This window comes from Terrapene carolina, unplaced genomic scaffold (assembly GCF_002925995.2).
Source record: "Terrapene carolina triunguis isolate 2854851 unplaced genomic scaffold, T_m_triunguis-2.0 Scaffold146, whole genome shotgun sequence".
In the NCBI taxonomy this organism is placed as follows: domain Eukaryota; kingdom Metazoa; phylum Chordata; order Testudines; family Emydidae; genus Terrapene; species Terrapene triunguis.
The window spans coordinates 2,443,300-2,461,108 of record NW_020664497.1 but is presented as its reverse complement, the minus strand read 5'-3'; the positions used below and the strand labels follow the sequence as shown (position 1 = coordinate 2,461,108).

General features: G+C 39.3%; 1 protein-coding gene across 3 annotated transcripts in view; it reads left to right on the top strand.

The window, feature by feature from the left end:
• Nucleotides 1-17,809, top strand: part of NRG3 (neuregulin 3) — an 873,897-nt gene that overhangs the window by 371,840 nt on the left and 484,248 nt on the right. For all 3 annotated transcript variants that reach the window (XM_024209543.2, XM_029912006.1, XM_024209535.2), the window contains exon 2: nucleotides 13,772-13,901. In XM_024209543.2, coding sequence (XP_024065311.2) covers nucleotides 13,772-13,901 — 130 coding nt within the window. The remainder of the gene's footprint in view (nucleotides 1-13,771; nucleotides 13,902-17,809) is intronic.

The following is a 17,809-nucleotide window of genomic DNA, read 5'->3' as shown; positions in this document are numbered from 1 at the left end:
GTTATATCAGGTCACATTATATCGGGGTAGAGGTGTACTTAGGAGATCTCAGTCTCATGGCTTAAACTTTTCTCTGTTCAAAGTTCAGCAGACTAGAGATGCCAGATCATGCCCAAGGTCCAGTATTTATAGCTCTCTAGCAGGCTGACAAGCCTCTTCACAGAAATTCTCCCAGCAGGGCTTTCCTCCAAGGAAGAATAGGCAAAGCAGACAGTTTGTGTGACCTTCATTGTTAAACTGACCCTGGCTTTGAAATTAATCTTCTATTTCTTATGCATACACAGATAAACTAGTTACACTCGTTTACATAAGGCAATTAGCTGGTCCTTCATTATAACAGGGATAGATAAGCTGAAGACAGTGTAAGTAATATTAATTTCCTGCAGTGTCTCACATCGTGATCTTAAGGTTAACTGAACACAGTCGCATACATAATATGAAGGCAATTAAGACATGAAAAGTATTAAGCATCTAAAAGGTAATTTGGTTACATTGGTAAACTTCTAACAGGATATAGATAAACACACACAAATACACTTAGCAACTATTCTTTGATTTTTATTAATACAAAGTGCATGAGTTGGGGATTGCTAGACTAATTAACATTTCTTTGATACCTGTATGTAAGTATATTGTCTTGATTGCAATTGCAATGCTTCTTGTTAAGTTATGGATCATACACGGTTGGTTTGCCAGGGCCACAACAGGCTCATACTACCAATTTTAAAACCACCAGCTGTACTGCACAAATGGATTCAGTAAAATTCTTCAACTCTCTCAACAGGTATTTGACTCAATTGAATTTTCAAATGCTCTGTAGGAGACAATCAGTTTCTCCCATAACAGAAGAGTACAGACTGTTTGTTCTTATGCAGCTGTGCCAGAGAGAAGACATATCTTGTAGTGACAAGGACAGATTGCCTCTCTTAAATATCTTTTCATACCTTTCTTCTGGACTGTTTAAACCTTTTTTATAATTACATTAATAGTTTTTTTCTAACAAAGTGGATGCTCCAATAGCAGCAGGGAGCAAACATACATTGGCAGCCCATCCTGCACTTTCAATAACATTTTAGGCCAGATTTTCAGAAGAACTCAAGGCCAGTTTTCAAGTTATCAGCACCCACTGGGTGTTTGGTTTGGTTAGAGTTTGGTTGTCAAAAGTACTCAGCACCCAGCAGCTCACATTGTGACTTTCCTATCTGGATTTTCAAAATAACGTGGCCCATTGGATGCTCAGAACTTCTGGAATTTTAACGACTTATTTTGGTGCATTCATCAGAGCTGAGCTCTTCTAAAAATCTGACCCTAATTATGGGTGCTGAACTCTTTAGATAGTCTGGTCATTTGTGTCCACTGGGGGCCTTTCCCTAACTAACTCCTGCACATGAAACTTCTCTTGGTATCAATGGGAGTTCTGTGTAAAGGTACAGGCAAGAACATGGCCTAAGATGCCGAATTTTGTACTCTTAAAATCAATCAATCAATCAATCACTGAGAAGTTGCTATATTTAAATATCCTATGCCATAACATATTCTGAAGTGATAGTTTTATTTCTAATTTCTTCCTGACACTTTCATATTGTGAGACGTTGTTGAACAGACATTTATTTGTATTAACTTGTTTTTCAAAATAGGAAAACAGTATTTGGAAGGCCTATGCCTAGTCTAAGAATGCGTAAGAGGCCCTGTAATTTAGTCTGTAGCTTTACCTTATATCACAGTTTTTTTTTAAAGAAAGTGTTAATATGTTAGTACTGATGGGGGAAGAATCTTTGCAGCAGTTGAGATGTGCGCTCAGGTGAGGAGGGGCGGGATGGTTATCTTTGTACATCTCCCTAACTATTTGCTTCATTTGGGTAGAACAGTACATTCCTTAGTCTTGGGCTGACTCTGGGCAAGGTTCCTATGGACAGAAGTCTTCCCCTAATGTTTGACAGTTGTGACATACCAGGGTACAATCCAGGCTAATGAGCAGTTGTCATCCCTACCCAGCAACACTGGGTGCCTTACAGTGCTTTGGTTGAAGTAGCACCTACCTCGGCAGCTCACAAACAGCCTTTCAGCATGCAAGCCACACCCTGCGTGTTTGTGTGTAACTGCTGCCAGCCAGCCACACCTGGGTTACACTCTGGCTCTCACCAGCCTTGGTTATACTGCAGGGTCACCCCAACACACTCCCACTCTTAGATTTTCCCCTAGAGATGTATGTCGTGTACTGCCCAGCCCTCTCCTGGACAATACAAGTTTATGTAAAGTCCGTTATTTTTTAAAAAGGAATAATATGCACACAACTTGCCACCCCAAATGGAGTTTCCTAAACACTTAAATTAAAACACACTGATTAGATAAAACAATAAAACAAGTTTATTAACTACAAAGAGATTTTAATTGAGTACAAGTAATGAGGCATAAAAGTCAGAAATGGTTACAAGAAAAATAAATATAAAATGCAACTGGTGCCTAATTTAAACTATGTTAAATTCAAAACAATGTTTTCTCACCATGTGCTTTCAGCAGTCTTACTGACCAAACTTCTTAGGTCAGGTTCTCTTCTCCCAGAATCCAATTAATGCTTCCTTTATCACTTCAGGTGCAGGGAGAAATAGAGGGGGGCCTTGGGGTGTTTGTCCCTCCTTTTTATAGTTTGTCTTTCTCTTGAAAAACATTTCCAGCTGGGATACCAGAAGGCAAGGTGTAGGAGAAAGGGTGTTCCCTGTTCCTTTTTTCCTCACATGTTTGAGCTTCATTTCTCTCCCTTCTTGATGACTCTGTTCGTTGCTTAAATGCAAATTGAGCAGAGCACACATGCCTTTAAGAGCAACGTGTTTGCCAACTTCAGTTGTTAATAACACCATACCATGGAATCACAACATTGCCACACATATTTTACCAGGACAATAATGACCAGAAAATTATGAGTTTTCAGATGAAATCCTCACAAGGCATATTTTGAACAAAAGATCATTACAATAGGGTATAGACATGGGGTATTCTGTCAATGGTTCTGTGTATCATAGCTTTCATTGTAGGCCTGATGGACTTTAATAGCTGTGACCAGATCCATTTAGAACTTTGAAAATGAGCAGAGACCTTGAACTGAATTCTCTGTTCAAAAGGGAGGCAATGCAGAGAGCAGAGCATTGGGGTGATGTGTTCCTGGTGACCTGTGTTTCTGAGCCGACAAGCTGCTTTGTTTCAGGTGGAGCTTTTTCAGAGCATTTGGAATTCATAACAATACAGAGAATTGCAGTAGTAGAGCCTACGTGTTACAGAAATGTGGATCACTGTGGCCAGATGTGAGTCCCATAGAGTCAGGATCCAGTGAAATCTTCCGGGCAATCACAGATGACAATGAATTATTTTTGCCACCACTGTTATTTGAGCATCCAAATGCAATGCAGAGCCCAAGAGAACCCCCAAGACTGAAGACTAACTTAACAACTTAAGGAGAGATGTCTTTGAGGGATGGAATTTCAGTGAACGGAGTTTTTCAAAGGACATCTCTGTACCATTGGCATCATGTCAGTCTTGTCCAAGGACAATATACCTAATTCTAGAATAATGTAGATGTAAACATAATGTTTAATATATACACTGATTTTAGCTGTTGTATTTCTAATGAAAGATGCATGTACTTTGCTATGATGTTCTGTATAGATCAAGATATATGGATCTTTGTGATTACAAAGATTATTGTTCTCCCACTGACACAATATTTGATGCTCAATCTTAACTTTTTTTTTTTTTCAAATGAAGGCATATCTGTTTAATGACCATTACAAAAAGTCAATACCAGATTCAGGACACAAATGGAATATAGAAGCTATCTCATATTAGCATGATAGTCTTCAAGAAGTATCGTATGTTACAATAACTTTATCAGCCATACAAACCAGGCTTTTTAATTATTTCCAATAAAGTTTCATGGCATATCTGAATTTAACAGAGTTGAATACTATTAAATTAAAATGTGATCATTTGTCTGAGACCTCATATCTAGGTGATGTGTGTTGAAATCTCCAACTTTCATGGTATGATTGCTAGCTAATACACTGCTGCCTTTCTAGAGAGAGACTTTTTTAATATTGTTATTACACTAGGAGTGATTTTGCATTTTTGAGACAGGTATAAGAAAATTTAGCTCAAAGAAGCTAATTAAACCAAATAAAACTCTTGACTGTTTTCCAGCAGAAGCTTAATTTGTAGAATGCTGTGTTTAGCTTTTATCTGTAATTTATCACTGCAGCTTTGGGGGATTTTTTTAATTAACAGAACTGTTTTTTACTGCTAATGCCACCAAAACAATGTGTTGCCAAAGAGAGAATCTCTCCATTTCATGGCATTTTTTTCTGGCCTATGATAATTGCATCAAAATCACTTTTTGTTTTGAATATTTTTCATCATAATAACTGATTTATTAAACATGGACTCACCCTCATTCATAGAATCATAGAATATCAGTGTTGGAAGGGACCTCAGGAGGTTATCTAGTCCAACCCCCTGCTCAAAGAAGGACCAATCCCCAACTAAATCATCCCAGCCAGGGCTTTGTCAAGCCTGACCTTAAAAACCTCTAAGGAAGGAGATTCCACCACCTCCCTAGGTAACCCATTCCAGTGCTTCACCAACCTCCTAGTGAAAAAGTTTTTTACTAATATCCAATCTAAAGCTCCCCCAGTGCAACTTGAGACCATTACTTCTTGTTCTTTGTTGCTTGTCATCTGCTACCACTGAGAACAGTCTAGATCCATCCTCTTTGGAACCCCCTTTCAGGTAGCTGAAAGCAGCTATCAAATCCCCCATCATTCTTCTCTTCTGCAGACTAAATAATCCCAGTTCCCTCAGCCTCTCCTCATAAATCATGTGCTCCAGCCCCCTAATCATTTTTGTTGCCCTCCACTGGACTCTTTCCAATTTTTCCACATCCTTCTTGTAGTGTGGGGCCCAAAATTGGACACAGTACTCCAGATGAGGCCTCACCAATGTCAAATAGAGGGGAATGATCATGTCCCTCGATCTGCTGGCAGTGCCCCTACTTATACAGCCCAAAATGCCATTAGCCTTCTTGGCAACAAGGGCACACAATTGACTCATATCCAGCTTCTCATCCACTGTAAACCCTAGGTCCTTTTCTGCAGAACTGCTGCCTAGCCACTCGGTCCCTAGTCTGTAGCAGTGCATGGGATTCTTCCATCCTAAGTGTAGGACTCTGCACTTGTCCTTGATGAACCTCATCAGATTTCTTTTGGTCCAATCCTCTAATTTATCTAGGTCCCTCTGTATCCTATCCCTACCCTCCAGCGTATCTACCACTCCTTCAAGTTTAGTGTCATCTGCAAACTTTCTGAGGGTGCAATCCACGCCATCCTCCAGATCATTAATGAAGATACTGGGACAAAACCGGCCCCCAGACCAACCCTTGGGGCACTCCGCTTGATACCGGCTGCCAACTAGACATGGAGCCATTGATCACTACCCGTTGAGCCCGATGATCTAGCCAGCTTTCTATCCACCTTATAGTCCATTCATCCAGCCCATACTCCTTTAACTTGCTGGCAAGAATATTGTGGGAGACCGTATCAAAAGCTTTGCTAAAGTCAAGGAATAACACGTCCACTGCTTTCCCCTCATTCACAGAGCCAGTTATCTCGTCATAGAAGGCAATTAGGTTAGTCAGGCATGCCTTGCACTTGTTGAATCCATGATGACTGTTCCTGATCACTTTCCTCTCCTCTAAGTGCTTCAAAACTGATTCCTTGAGGACCCGCTTCATGATTTTTCCAGGGACTGAGGTGAGGCTGACTGGCCTATAGTTTCCCATATCTTCCTTCTTCAAAGATGGGCACTACATTAGCCTTTTTCCAGTCATCCGGGACCTCCCCCAATCGCCATGAGTTTTCAAAGACAATGGCCAATGGCTCTGCAATCACATCCGCCAACTACTTTATCACCCTTGGATGCAGTGCATCCAGCCCCATGGACTTGTGCTCGTCCAGCTTTTCTAAATAGTCCTGAACCACTACTTTCTCCACAGAGGGCTGGTCACCTCCTCCCCATGCTGTGCTGCCAGTGCAGTAGTCTGGGAGCTGACCTTGTTCGTGAAAACAGAGGCAAAAAAAGCATTGAGTATATTAGCTTTTTCCACATCCTCTGTCACTAGTTTGCCTCCCCCATTCAGTAAGGGGTCCACACTTTCCCTGACCACCTTCCTGTTGCTAACATACCTGTAGAAACCCTTCTTGTTACTCTTAACATCCCTTGCTAGCTGCAACTCCAAGTGTGATTTGGCCTTCCTGATTTCACTCATGCATGCCTGAGCAATATTTTTATACTCCTCCCTGGTCATTTGTCCAATCTTCCACTTCTTGTAAGCTTCGGTTTTTTGTGTGTTTAAGATCTCCAAGGATTTCACTGTTAAGCCAAGCTGGTTGCCTGACATATTTACTATTCTTTCTACACATCGGGATGGTTTGTTCCTGCAACCTCAATAAGGATTCTTTAAAATACACCCAGCTCTCCTGGACTCCTTTCCCCCTCATGTTATTCTCCCAGGGGATCCAGCCCATCAGTTCCCTGAGGGAGTAAAAGTCTGCTTTTCTGAAGTCTAGGGTCCATATTCTGCTGCTCTCCTTTCTTCCTTGTGTCAGGATCTTGAACTCGACCATCTCATGGTCACTGCCTCCCAGGTTCTCGTCCACTTTGCTTCCCCTACTAATTCTTCCCTGTTTGTGAGCAGCAGGTCAAGAAGAGCTCTGCCCCTAGTTGGTTCCTCCAGCACTTGCACCAGGAAATTGTCCCCTACATTTTCCAGAAACTTCCTGGATTATCTGTGCACTGCTGTATTGCTCTCCCAGCAGATATCAGGGTGATTGAAGTCCCCTATGAGAACTAGGGCCTGCAGTCTAATAACTTCTGTTAGTTGCCTGAAGAAAGCCTCATCCACCTCATCCCCCTGGTCTGGTGGTCAATAGCAGACATCCACCACGACATCACCCTTGTTGCTCACATTTCTAAACTTAATCCAGAGAATCTCAGGTTTTTCTGCAGTTTCATACTGGAGCTCTGAGCAGTCATACTGGTCTCTTACATACAATGCAACTCCCCCACCTATTCTGCCCTGCCTGTCCTTCCTGAACAGTTTATATCCATCCATGACAGTACTCCAGTCATGTGAGTTATCCCACCAAGTCTCTGCTATTCCAATCACATCATAATTCCTTGATTGTGCCAAGACTTCCAGTTCTTCCTGCTTGTTTCCCAGGCTTCTTGCATTTGTGTATAGGCACTTAAGATAACTCGCTGATCGTCCTGTTTTCTCAGTATGAGGCAGGAGTCCTCCCCTCTTGCGCTCTCCTGCTTGTGCTTCCTCCTGGTATCCCAGTTCCCCACTTATCTCAGGGTTTTGGTCGCCTTCCACTGGTGACCCTAGTTTAAAGCCCTCCTCACTAGGTTAGCCAGCCTGCTTGCGAAGATGCTCTTCCCTCTCTTCGTTATGTAGAATGAGGCTAAATCTTAACAAACATAGGTCCTTAAAAGGCATTTAAACTTGTTGCATTTTCTTAAAAGAAAAAAAAATGTGATTCCAGGTGCTTGGTGTCTCTCTCTTCCCCCCATAACTCTAATCTCACTATTATAGAAGTATTCATATATTTTTATCTAACATATGGAGCATGTGAAGAAACAGAATAATATGTATACTGTTGTATTTCTCTTGTATGTAATGTAGGCCACAGCAGGGGGTCCACTTACCTGGAAATGATTACAGGATTGGGGCAATTATATGCGCCCCCAGAGTACATGATAATAAAAGTTCTGGGTGAAATCCTGGTCCCCTTATGTCAATGGGAGATTTGCTATTGGCTTCAGTGGGTCCAGGATTTAACCCAGTTTTAATTTTTGTCTTTTCTAGTGGTTTCAAATTGGTTACAGTATGTTTGTTTGGCAGTCTTCATATTTCACTACTAATTTTAAAAATTGTTGTGGTTGAGAAACTTCCAAGCTTCCTATTGGGGGTTCTTTTGGGGGAAATATGTTGTTTTTAGGATTGTCAATATTATTTTTGCTCTGTTTGTCTTTTACTTTTCTACTGCCTTTATTACAGTATTTTACAAAGTTCCCAATGTGCTTAGTGCAGCAAACATACTGTAGCAGCTGAACAGACACTGCAACACACATTGCTGAACACTTTATAATGCGGGGTTGCAGGTGGATGTGTTTTAAGATAGAGGCTGGGGGTCTAGATTTGAAAGTGTTTTTTTTTTTCTGTTGAGGTTTGCTGTCCTTCACTGGTTCTAGAAGTAGGTGCTGCTGTCTTAGGTCTGAGGCTGCATTAAAAAGTTGGCTGACTTTTTGACAATATGGACTTGCCTCATTCCTTCAGGTACTCCAAATATTACAGTTTTAAAAATGTGAAGCAATGTAATGATCTGTTATTTTCTGCTTACTACATTCCACTGGCTAATCTAAAGATTTCATTTCCACATATGAGTGAGTGGAGATTTGACATATGGTATTTTTATCACTTGATAGGTAACTATGAAAAGGGTTAGTTGTTTACAACAGCGTTAATGGAACAAGTATCGTAGCTTTATGCCACTTTCTTTGCAAACTTACAAACAGAAGTGTTAACAAGCACTTGTGTGTGCCTGTATGTTGGAGGAAGAGGGGAACAGGTCTTTCACTACAGTATGTATGATTTTTAATTCAGCACTTTGGGAGTAATCTGTATTTATTTGAATTTTAAAATATAGTCAGACAACCAGTACTCCAGATGTCTATCTCAGAAATTACCATCAAAAATATAAACAAAGAACCACGCATAAATTCAGTCACTCCAACCCATCCCCTTCTCCGCATCCTTAGAGAAGAGAGGGAAAACATAGGCTTTGCCATGTGTCTGGAAGGTTAACAAATCTGGGCTGTGGCAGATCAAAGGAGTAGGAGTGACTTTCAAAACTGGTACGGTGTATGCGTGGGATACAAGGGGAATTCCTAGAATACTTTTTTTTTCTTTTCTTAAATTCACCTATAACTAAAGCTGTCTGTCTAGAAAACATTCCTAATGGTGAGTTCTATGCACTGTAGAATAGTCTCCCACAGCAAATGATGGAAGACCTTGCGTTTCATTCATTTTAAAACTGGCTTAGATACCAAGCCTCTACTGTTGGATATGGACCCAATAGAAATTTTCCTTTTCCAAGAAAACAAAGCAACTGATCTACCTTCCAGAACAGATATGTAATGTTGCCTTCCACTGCAGCGCATGCATTTAGAACACCATCTGTCTATCAATACTCCGCTTCTCCGCTGATGCTGTAAATCTCAACATCTGTCTTACATCAGTCCGCATCCACAATCAAAACTACGTTATTACCAGCACACAAATGAAGAGCAAATTGGAAATGCTGAGCACAGAACTTGGAGAATATTTAGTGTACCTACATTTTGACCATGGCAAAAGCAGCTGATAGGTCTGAGGAACATTCAAGAAATAAGCTGTGTTGGCAGGTGACAGAGGAGATGATTGAATAATTCAGGGTTTAGGAGAGAAAAGATAAAATAAGAGGAATATAATGAATACTTTTAGACCCAAACACTGTACAAAAATACTTCAATTAAAAAAAAACACTACTAAATGTTTCTCTCATTTTTATATTCCAAACAACTTAAGTTTTGAACTAAGATCCTAAAATCCAAACTGCATCTGAAACTCTGTCCATGAAACTTAAACCCAATTCTGGTTCCCTTGCTAAATCAATGAGATCTGAAAACAGGTAACAGATTGTCCAAGCTGGGACCACTAGAATCATTCATGCTGCTCCTTGACTTGCTTTGCAGAGAATATGAGACAAAAAAGGAAGGGTTACAAAAAAGGAACCCTAACATAGCAGGAAGGGTTCCAGCAGAAATTCATGATCCCTGGCATTTGCCATTCTCTGAAGAAAATAGTTCTGTTTGAGATTGACTCTACTTCTAAAGGGTTTGTTCAAGAAGCCACAGACTGGCCTTAGCACTAGGAGCTCAGCTGACCCACCAATATATTACTTTATTTTATACTTAATATAAAGTAGACTTGAATTAAGTCCAAAGGGGAATAGAGGGATGGAGCTATAGGGAAGAACAGCTACATTTACTAATCTTTTCAGCAACTAAGGTGCGTGGCAGCTCAGCAAAAGATAGGAACCAAGCCATGGCGTTATTGGCATTTATATATCCTCTATTTGAGAACATTTGGGCCTGCATGAGTGCCTTCCAACCCCAACAGTTAAATATTCTTGAATAAAAACAATGAGGAGTCCTTGTGGCACCTTAGAGACTAACACATTTATTTGGGCATAAGCTTTCGTGGGCTAAAACCCACTTTATCAGATGCATGGAAAATACAGCAGGTAGGTATAAATACACAGCACATGAAAAGATGGGAGTTGCCTTACCAAGTGGGGGGGTCAGTGCTAACAAGGCCAATTCAGTTAGGGTGGATGTGACCCATTTCCAACAGTTGACAAGAAGGGGTATCAACAGAGGGGAAATTATTTTTTGTAGTGACTCAGCCACTCCCAGTCTTTATTCAGGCCTAATTTGATGGTGTCATGGTTCTGTCCTGTCAGCTGCCCACAAGAACTGAGCTAAATCAAAAGTAGGGAACTTCAGAGGCAATTCATGCAGGGGAAGGGAACTTTAGTATTGACAGTAGGCTGGAGAGTGGTAGAGATCAGTTACAAAAGAAGGATCCTTCAAAGTAATCAGCTTAAGGAAGAGTCCAGTTAGGAAGAGTTCAAACATATATTTGTAGCCCCTATAGTACTTTCCCATGTTTTTCCCTAAATTCCTGGCTGTGGTTCTATTTAGAACAACATGTTCTAAACATTTATTTTAAATATATAATGAAGCTGCAACAAAAGCATGTATCATCGTGGGAAGATGAGATAACAATAACTAAAATTCTAACCTCTCTTAGAAAACCCAGTCATCCTTCATATCTACGGCTGAAAACACTGAATGGAGAACTCAAGGGACATGATTTCTAATTTCCAAAACAGATACAAAATTCTTATCACATTAAGGAGCCAGACTGTTCCTGCCCCTTGTGCACAGGGGTGGGGAAGATACGAAGAGCGCCCTTCTTTGTGTTAACCTCCCCCATGCAAGGAATTTGCACAGTTGCAGGGACTGATCCTAGGTGGCACTTCATAGAGCATGAGCAAACCCAATATAGAGAAGAAGAGGTGAGACCATCTTCACGAAAGCAGTATATTGTGTATACTTCCACGGCCTTTTATGCAATCCTGTTCCTCAGACACACAATTTGTCCCAATTAGTGTTGCATATGCCAACCATATTGTCAGCTTTCTCTGGTTCTCCCCATGAATATCTCCAAGTTTGGGCCTAATTGCAGAGCAGCTGGAACTGAAGGTCATTGTTGTTCATTAGTCTTTCCCCTTCCTCTCTATCAATTTAATTAGCATGTCCATCATAATTATTGTGTAGCCTTATATGTAAATTTAAAAATAAACTACTCTGACCACCAACTTATTGTTGCTCGTTATATGAATTCTGGTAAAACCTGCAGCGTGTAGACACAGACAGACACACACACACACACACACACACACACACACATATATAATATACAGTTGACAGTCTTGAAGATCCCATTGAAGTTGGGGCAAAGATCTGAATATAAAATGTTCATACCTGAACAAGGAATGGGTTTCTGAGCAGGAAGATTTTGCTTTGCAATGAAAATGAACACTGGTCTGACTTGAGTTTGGCAAACCTGAGAGGGTGCAGGATTAGAGCAGGGTGTACTACTTTTTATATCTTTTTGGGAAAAGTGCATATCCGGCTTTTACATGGGGTTTATGTTGGTGCAGCTTCCTCATATTCCCTTTGAGCACTATATGTGGGGTTTGCATAAGTGTAACTACACTGGTATAAGTATTTCTAATGCAGACAGGGCCATATGGTTAAAGCTGACTTCTGTGTACAATAAACTGCTTTAAAATACAAATTAACTGCATAGTGCATTTAAATTTAGGCAACACTTCTCCAAAATGACAGTCATAGTGATATTTCTCAGTACTTTCCTAGAAAGTAGTCAAGACTCTAGTAAAGTCAAATCTCTCTTTTCTTTCTTTCTTGTGCTTCCTGCACTTCTGAGCTGTTGAATCTAAGTGAATAAATTCTTCAAACTGTCTGTTTTCTCACACAAAAGGGGAAAACAAAGGAAGCTAATGAAGCAGTTTGCTGCCAGCTGTAGAATGTTATTTAATGAAAACATTTTTTTGAGCATGGCTAATCTGGAGGGTGGTGGTTGAGGGGTGCGGTTAGAGGGAAGGATGAGAAATATGTTTAAATTGCAAGGGACTTTTTTTGTTTTTGTTTTAGCCTTTTGCAGCAGCATATTGTAATAAAACACACCAAACCCGAGAACAAACCGCAGAAATTGGGCTTGTTTTTGGCTTAATTGGCTTGTGAGTTGCTTGTTGGCTAGGTTTTGGCTTGTAGCTTGTTGCTTCTTTTTTTTGATTGGCTCCCGGCAAGCAGCGGTAAAGGGGGCAGAGAGTCAGGGGTGCAGGCCCACCACAGTCCCCGACTGCATGCCCGGGGGATCTAGTCATATAGAGTGTTGGGGTTCTTAGGAATTGGCGTGTTTTGGCCTTGTTTTGAAATGGGATCAGCTTTATTTTTGGCTTATTGTGAAAGTCAGGGTGCTTATTGACCGTGTGAAAGTTGACAACTGTGTTTGTAATGCTTGCTCATAAATACGTTCATGTTTCTTCAAGTGATTATGCTAGTAAAGACTCTTTCAATAATCACCTACGCTTAGGCAAAACTGCCAGCTAGGGGTTTCTTAAATGGATCCGGCAGCAGAAAGGGAGGCCCAAGTTTAAGAATATACACAATTGTCTATTTCCATGTTTTTCCTTCTATAGCTTAAACTAAGTTTTGTGTTCCTCTAAAACTTAGTCATTACATGTTTCCCATATAGCTGGAAGACTATATCCCTGAAAATGACACAGTTCAGGTGAAAGGGGTCTGAAATCCATGCCCTTTATGAATGAGAATCTTGAGTAGGCTCTTTTCACCCTTTCTTCATTACCTCTTTTTCTTAATGGTTGAAGATTGTTTGACTTGTACTGGAATGTTTTTGAAAATATGAAAAAGTTAAAAAATGTTATTTTAAAAGAAGGCCATTTTTCAGAAGAAAATAAGTTGAATTCAAAAAATTTAACCAGCTCTAACTGGAAATAAACTGCCTGTTACTTTCTCCATAAATGTGGATGGTCTAAGGGTGAAATGGGTTGCCATTTCTGTGACATTTTGCTGCAGAAGCCACAGGTCAAATGTGGCAGATTTCTGAAAGTATAGCAACAAAAGGAAAATTACTAAGGTTTTAATGGAAATTGATCTATGCAGTGGACAGTGCAACATCATTTTGTCATTTAATTTTAAAGTCTGTCTAAAGGTATTTTTAAAGGAAAATGGTGACATGGATTTAAATTGGCACTTCTGTATGTAACAACATGGTTGTTGGACTAGAAAAAAGACCTTTTAAGGATAGGGCTATTTCTTTGAAAGTAGCATGCAAATATAGGCAACTAGCAGGTTTAACCAACTTTGAAATGAAGTTAATTATATGGATTATCTTCATCAACCCAATGTCAGTGAAACCAATGATTCCAAAGGTCTTTAATGCAATTTTTAATGGCATCCTACATTTTGATGGTAGTCTAATGGCATTTATCTCCCTATATTTTCTCCACAGATACCACAACGTATTCCACTGAGCGATCTGAGCACTTTAAGCCATGCAAAGACAAGGATCTTGCATACTGTCTCAATGATGGGGAATGCTTTGTGATTGAAACCTTAACAGGATCACACAAACACTGCCGGTAAGTCACTGCACGAAATGTTTTGGCAAAAAACTTGCAAAAAGATTTGGTACAACATTCACAAAATAAATATATTGACCTAGAATCACATGTACATATACAAATTAGTGGAAAGTACAGATGATTGGGTCTGTCTTGCTTGATTTTTCTAATCTGTAGTGTTATTTTTGTAGGAATAAAGTAGGGAAAGAAGAAGCAATGCTTTGATTGGCTGCATTGATGAGAATAATTCTTAATATCCTAGTGTTTTCCAAAATGACAATCCAGTCCTGATACAGAAATTTATTTTTATTCATACAATTTTAAGCAATTACCTTAACTTGATGTTTTAAATTATCAGTTTCCATGTATTTGCATGTCAGATCAGTATTTTGATGATAGTGCTCAACTAGGGAAAAAGAAGCTCTATTCATGGATCTAAAGGATTAACAGTTGTTATATCTAACTGTGAACTGTAGAAAAGGGTTGTGGAGCTGTCATGAAGCTTATGTGCATTTTGACTCCTTTACTCTTACTTGTCTGTTACCTTTCAGGTGCTATATAGAAATTATGTAATATTTGAAGTAGGAAGCAATTTTAAAGATTGCTGAAAAAGTGATCTGTAATAATAAATATTATCAGAGATTCTGGCCAACATAAGTGGGGCAGGGGAAAGAGCAGGAATCCTTTGTTAACTCTGTCTTCAAAATGAAAACAAATGAGAAAATAATGCAGACTGTTGTGTTTTTGTTTTTAAATATCCAAATATTTCAAAAATAGAATCTTTCTGAAACAGGATCAGATAAATAGAACATTCAAATCCTCCTTTTTGGACACTTTAATTGGCATACAGTACAGGCATATAAAATGGATATTTACAAGCATAAATGCCAAACTGAGACATCCATATATGACAGAAAGCTGTGGTAAAATTTTCAAAAGCACCTACATAACTTGAAGACTAAGGCTCAGATTTTTAAAGGTACTTAGACATTCCTGCACTTAGCATTGCAACACCTAACTGATTTAGGAACCTAAATATAACTTGGACACTTAAGACCTGAAGTCCCACTGACTTTCAATGAGATTTAGGTTTGTAAGGTCCTAAATCATCTAGGTGCTTTTGAAAATTTCACCCCTCTTCTTTGAGTGCCCATGTTTGAAAGTTGGGCTGTTAAAGGTTAATGCACCAATCAAATTATCAGAAAAATATCCCTCAAAGCTTTTTATGTTTAGTGTTGCGCTGGTAATTTGTTTTTCCTTTCAATTTGTATATGCTTCAGTGATCATTCATCTCTCTCCATTATTTACTCTTCTCATATGACACACTTATTAAATTAATTATTCTGAATCATGAAGCGTGGAAAATGATGACATCTCCTCACCAAACCATCATAAAATTTTATAACTATTTTTAAAAATTGTTTTATGAAGGCAAGTAAGTGATTTGTACCCTTCATTTGGAAACTAATAAAACTACAGTGTAGGGAATCTGTCAAATATTTGGGTACTTTTCATTTTCTGTGGAGGCAGATTAAACAAAACCAACAGAAAATAAGCAAGTGAAAGTTAATATAGTCCTTGTTAGCCAGCTCATAAGATTCATTTCTGTCAGCAGATATTTGGCACAGTCTCTATTTTTGTAATTGTATATGAGTTATATTGATTAAATACCATCAGGAATAAATATTGACAATGAACTGCTATTTTCTTTGTTCCACTTTCAAGGCCTTTCACTTTGCTTGTCCTCCCCAAGTTCCTGCTTATTCACTGTGGCCATAATGTCACTTAAATGGTGGTTCTCTCAGAATAATGATACGGCATTGGTACTGCAGCTTTCCTGATACTGATATACCATTACAGAAAACCACTATTTCATGTTGTTGTTTCTCAAATGAATAAGAATCACTGGCTGGTCCATTCAGGCTTCTGGCCATGACATATGAGAGACAGAATATTGAGTTATTCATCATTCTGTGGGTGGGATGTCTTCACCTTCCTTCCTCTCCTGCATTGCTTTTCCCACAGAAAAAAAGTGCATGTCACACAGTTTATAAGACTCAAGGGAAATGCTGTAATGAAACAAACTTTAATAGTTCTTTCAGCAATTATGAAAGATTTTGAGCAAGATGCTTGACCATCCCAGCTCTGCCATTATGCCACTGGCAGCACAAAAGGAGTTTTAAACTTTCCTACATGGACAGCTGGGGATTCCGTCAGCATGGGAGAATCCATGACGTGAGAGAAGCCATCATAGCTGCCTCTATACCACCCCTCCCAATCCCCACTGGATTAGGGAGCAAAAGAGTGCTTGGCTAGAGAATGCTACACGCTGCCAATCCCTGCTGCCATAACTTTTCCTTTGGGGTCTGCTGAAAACTGGCAAATTTAAAGCAGCATTCATGCTGCTCTAATTGTCAGGGACTGATCTGAACTTCCATAAATGGGGTAGGAAGGTGGCTGAAAGCCACTGTTGCTGTGATACACCAGAGGAACTGAACATAGAACTCCATATGTGTATCTTCTACTTAGAGAATGATCTCAAAAAAACCCTGACCCTGTTTGGCACCGCAAGGTATGAAAGAATTTAGGCTCATTCCTAGTTATATAATACTATGATGTATTAGCTCACTCTTCAACTAAAATAGAGAATGGTAGAAAACTGAGTGGTTTCAAAAGCTATGTTTGGTTGAAATTCTAACTTGTGCCAATACTTATATAGAAATTTGTATAAGGAGGAAAACCCACCAAGTTTCTCTTGGATTCTCACATCCATTCATAAACAAGGATGCATTTTGTGCTTGTTTTGCATTCTATTTTCAAATGTGTGTGTTTAGTGTTCAGAAATATTAAGGTATGATAGCATTAGCCTGCCCATGAATAGTGTAGACTGGAACTAGAAAAAAACTTCTCAGACATAGCTATTCCTTGGGCTGAAATGTGCTTACTGAATAGGGATGCTTTTTCTTAAAACTGAAGTCTTAAGTTGTAAATATACAGGTAGCACAAACATATAACATTGTCTGATTTTTTAATAACTGATTTTTGCAAACGGCTTCATTTGCTGAATCTGTGATAAGGTTATCTGTGTATCCGTTAATACAATAATGGGTCAATTTTTGAGCAATGAACATGCCAGTATCTGACTGTATACAAACCAAATTAAATGGAGACTCTGGTGTCTGAAATAATGTTTTCTGTGTCTTCCTTTTAAATAAGGTTTTATTTTAGAGAATATTTGTAGCTCTCAAGCCCCTATCTTCTGGGTTAAGTTATTTTTTTCTGCCTTATATTTTGCCCAACTCTCAGTAAGGACTGGAAAAAGGATAGGTCCTGATGGTTCCTTTCCATAGAAATAAACTCAAGGAGGAGAGGAACCCCCAAAACCCAACAAAGGAAAAGGTTTGACGCTTTATAGAATGGACCGAGGTTGTTGGCTGGAACCCTTGCAGAAACTAAGGATCCAGGGAGAGAGAATTCTAGTGCCATCTCTGTAGATCTCAAAGCATTTTCAAAGAGATGCAGTCCTTGTGCACTGTCTCCTTCCCAACCTCTGTTTTGGCTCACTCTCCAGATTTGCACACTGCCCCTTTTTAAATGTAGAAGAAGCTGCTGTATTATCTGTAGTACACAGGTATCATGGTGGAGTGGGTGGGTGGATGAGTGTGTAAAAATATAAACATAGGCAATCTCCAAAATCTGCCTGGTCCTCACACGTGTGTGCCACCTAGTGACTGCTCCTCATCTTGATTATACAGTAGTCATTACCAAGCACCAACATTTGGATCATTTTTTTTCTGTGGAGAATAAAGAGGCTGTCTAGATTAGGTGACTGCACTGTATTGAATGTTAATATCTAGTGTGTTCATTAATATTTCAATTGTATGTTTTAACATTATTTTCATATTGATTCTCTGTATTTTGAAGAT